The sequence below is a fragment of the Nicotiana tabacum genome, chromosome 10 (assembly GCF_000715075.1).
Source record: "Nicotiana tabacum cultivar K326 chromosome 10, ASM71507v2, whole genome shotgun sequence".
NCBI classification, from domain to species: domain Eukaryota; kingdom Viridiplantae; phylum Streptophyta; class Magnoliopsida; order Solanales; family Solanaceae; genus Nicotiana; species Nicotiana tabacum.
The window spans coordinates 115,230,294-115,234,278 of record NC_134089.1 but is presented as its reverse complement, the minus strand read 5'-3'; the positions used below and the strand labels follow the sequence as shown (position 1 = coordinate 115,234,278).

General features: G+C 30.5%; 1 protein-coding gene across 1 annotated transcript; it reads left to right on the top strand.

Moving 5' to 3' along the window:
• Window positions 1-905: 905 nt before the first annotated feature.
• On the top strand, window positions 906-2,159 carry LOC142164738 (epidermis-specific secreted glycoprotein EP1-like). Its single transcript, XM_075223223.1, has one exon. It carries the CDS (start codon window positions 1,012-1,014, stop codon window positions 1,906-1,908), a length of 897 nt encoding a protein of 298 aa, XP_075079324.1. The 5' UTR covers window positions 906-1,011; the 3' UTR covers window positions 1,909-2,159.
• The last annotated feature ends 1,826 nt before the right edge of the window (window positions 2,160-3,985 follow it).

Below are 3,985 nucleotides of genomic sequence, written 5' to 3'. Positions count from 1 at the left end.
TGATTTTATTTAAAATCTTGGCCCAAATCTAATGTTTTCCTTCTTATAATTAAATAAAAATTCCTAATAATTAAAAAAAAAATCATACCAATATTAATAAATACTCAAAACAACAATTATCACTCACATTGACATTTAATTAAAAATAAAATCATTAAATGACAACAAAAAATAGAATAAAAGACACATATATTTTACGATTTTCCTTTTAAAATCAATTACGGTTCAAATACACACGACACACATTTTTTTTATATTTTGTTTGATAAAAAATAAAAATAGACGAAATCACAAATAACTAACAAAATGCCACGTAAAAATCCAAAAATTGTACAGCAAGACCATTTGTTATTATTTTTATTTCTTTTAGAGTGATTGTCGCGTAAAACAAAAATCACGTGCTCACAATCCTAATGATATATGAAAAAATAAAAACTAGAAGCTAAACATCATATTAATAATGCGTTGGACTTATGTGGAGATAAAATCTCTTTGACACAGCCAAAACAATCCGTTATTGTCGTCATGTTCAAAATCAACATATTTTAAATTATTTTTAATTCTCTACATATGTCGAATTTGAGACAACAAATGCATACTCTTGGTTAGGTAAATACTTACATTCATCGAATATTTATATCAACCTAATATATACATCACATAAGTCTTTATAAGCATGGCTATCAATTAATGGACAACACTTCCACATTTCTTTCGTCTTCGAATTTAAAATGGACAGTGTTTTAAGGCATATATCCACGCACAAGGTAAACTCATACTTATGCTCCTGTACACCATATGCAGACAGCACCTCAACATTGACCGGTTTTGAATTGACTACATTTGCGCCAACTTGTGCATTATAATCTTGTCAATGCAAAAATTTAAAAGATACGGATGAACAGTACTATTCATAATAACTAATTAATTATCCATCGCCATCCATCTATAAATACGGATAGCAAGAAACTAAGGATCATATCATCAAACAGCTAAAAGAAGAAATTAAACATGTCTCCTTCATTGCCTACTACACTTGTTGCCTCTCTCTTTCTTTTCTGCCAAATATTTTCTTCAATTGCCCAAGTCCCAGTTGAAAACACCTTCAAATTCGTCAATGAAGGTGAATTAGGACCTTTTGTTGTCGAATACCAAGCAGATTATCGTGTTTTCTCTGGAATTTTCACTAATCCATTCCAGTTCTGTTTTTACAACACTACCCCTAATGCATGGACACTAGCTTTGCGCATGGGTACTGTCCGTTCCGAATCTCTAATGCGTTGGGTATGGGAAGCTAATAGGGGAAATCCTGTCAAGGAAAATGCCACTTTTTCTTTAGGAACAGATGGAAATCTTGTCTTGGCAGAAGCTAATGGTCGAATTGCTTGGCAAACAAACACAGCTAAAAAAGGCGTCACTGGTTTCAAGTTGTTACCAAATGGTAACTTTGTCCTTCATAACTCAAAGGGAAAATTCATTTGGCAGAGTTTCGACCATCCCACCGACACTCTTTTAGTGGGCCAATCTCTCCGCTTGTCAGGCCCGAATAAGCTTGTGAGCCGGGCCTCCATGAAAAAGAACGTAAACGGGCCTTACAGCTTGGAAGTGAAACCGAAAATATTCGGTATCTATAACAGAACCAAGCTTGCCGTGGAATTAGCTTGGTTTGATTTCAAAAATAGCACTTTGGAATCAATAAAATTGAACAGCGGAAATCAAAGGGTGAAGTTGGACTACAGATTGGCTAAATCAACAACAAGAAATTCCCATGTTATGGCGTTCACTAAAATCAACACAACTTTAACATACCTTCGGCTAGAAATAGATGGAAATCTCAAGGCCTACACTTTCTACGAAGACAAAGAAGAAGACAGATTCCGTTGGCGCGTAACTTATAACATGCTTTAAGAATATGCTTTTGCATATCAGTAATATAGCTCTATAAGATAAGGATTTTCAATAATAAGTGGATAAAACGAGTGGTTCCACAGCTATTCCAATAGGTTAGGGATTCCTATGTAGAGCTAGAATTTTATTTCCTTTCTTTTGCTTTTTTTTTTTGGTTGAGGGTTGTATTTTATTTATGATTTCTATTTTTTTCCGATTGAAGGGTATATTTTTATTATGTTTTCTATTAATAAATGCTTTGTCAACTGTGAGATCTCGATGGCTTGTTAATTTTCTTCTTCATACTGCTCTAAGCATATAGCATGTTACTTTATAGACTTCTAAATTTAGAACTTTAGGTAAAATCTAAAGTACTAGAATTCTTGGTCCCTATTAGAAATCAAACCTGAAATTTATAGAATTGATAGATATGTGTCTTGTCAACCAAAAAGATAAGAAACGGATGATAATTTGGCCAGCAAACTCAGCACAGTATTAGAATTATTAATTATTGGCTCCGATGAGAGTGCACCCGAAACCTGAAAAGTTTGTAGCTAAAGGCTTCAATGAGAGTGCAATAATCTTTGTTGTTTTTTCATCATTTTTTTTCCTACCTTAAGCACATAGTGCTCCCTCCGTCCTGATTTATGTGATATTTTTCGGATTTTGAGAGTCAAAATTTTGTTTGTCCTTTAATCATTTTGAATTATTAATTATTGTGACATATAATACTTTTTTACATACTTCCAAAATATATAAAAGACTATTTGCTAAGTTTCTAGGAGACTAAAAGTATTTTTTTTTGTTTAAAAAGTTTTTTTTGAAAATTTGAAATATTTAACCGAAATGAAAAAGTGCTTTTGAGCATTAGAGTTTTTCTACTTTGAGGAGAAACTACAAATTTTAGCTTTTTCCAAGAACCAAAACCAGAAAGTTAATTTATTCAAGACAAAAATATTCTTAAAATTAATTTATATTTTTCAAATTATCTCTCATTATTTTAACCTTTTCCTTTTTTCTTCTATTAACATTTCTTTTTTTTTACTTATTCCATAATTTTATTCTCTTCTCCTATTTCCTCTTTGGAATAGTCTTTCAACTATAAATAGATCTCTTCTTTTATACAGTAATTTATAAAAATGGAGTTTTTGTTTATATTAAATGATGTATTTATATATTTAAATCATCATGTAAACAATAAATGTTACCAGATAATCAATATTATTTCTTTGGAACAACAATATTTTATATTGATAAAATAAAAATCTTTTTATATTTTTACTTTATTTTTTTATATTTTATTGAATTTCTTTATATAAATATTTAAATATTATTCTCTTTCTTAAATCATACTAATTGCAAATTGAACATTTACTTCTTATTTGTAATTTGATACTCAGAACTCAAAAGTACTTTTTGGAAAGAATAGCCAAATATAATTTTTTTTTATCAAAAGCACTACTCAAATGAAAAAGTCAAACACAAATCCTACCATACAAAGTACGTTTTCGAATAATACTTTTGAACAAAAGCATTTCTCGAACTAAGCAACATTGTTAGCTTAGCCAAAGGGGCTCGAAATTGTATTTTGAAAAGTGAAACTACGTCCCAATAAATTGTCACAATTAAAAGGATCAATTGTTAGAAAAGAGAAAAGTGTTATATAAATTGGGATAGCCTACAGAGGAAGTATGATAAGTGCATTTTACCTGATATTAACCATGTAATTTCTCTCAGAAAAGCAAAAAAAATTATGAGGTGATAAAGCAAAGAAAACACACAAAGAAGTATTGCGTGACAATGCACCAAGTCTTGATTTGTCATGTCGAAATCGACGAAATCCAAACTTAGAATGACGAATTCTCATATCTGCAAATGTTAAATCTAGATTTGCTATGGAAATCTAGCACCGAACCGAGAAGTTATCATGAAATTTTCTTATATAAAAAGATGTTGCCCAATTAGTATAAGGCATTGCAGTAGATCTTGAATTTTCTGAAGATTTTCAGAAAAATATTTTTGTTTCTCAAGGAACAATTGAATAATATTTCAATTGTTGTTTCTCTTGATTAGAGCCAACTAGGGGTGGGTATTCGGT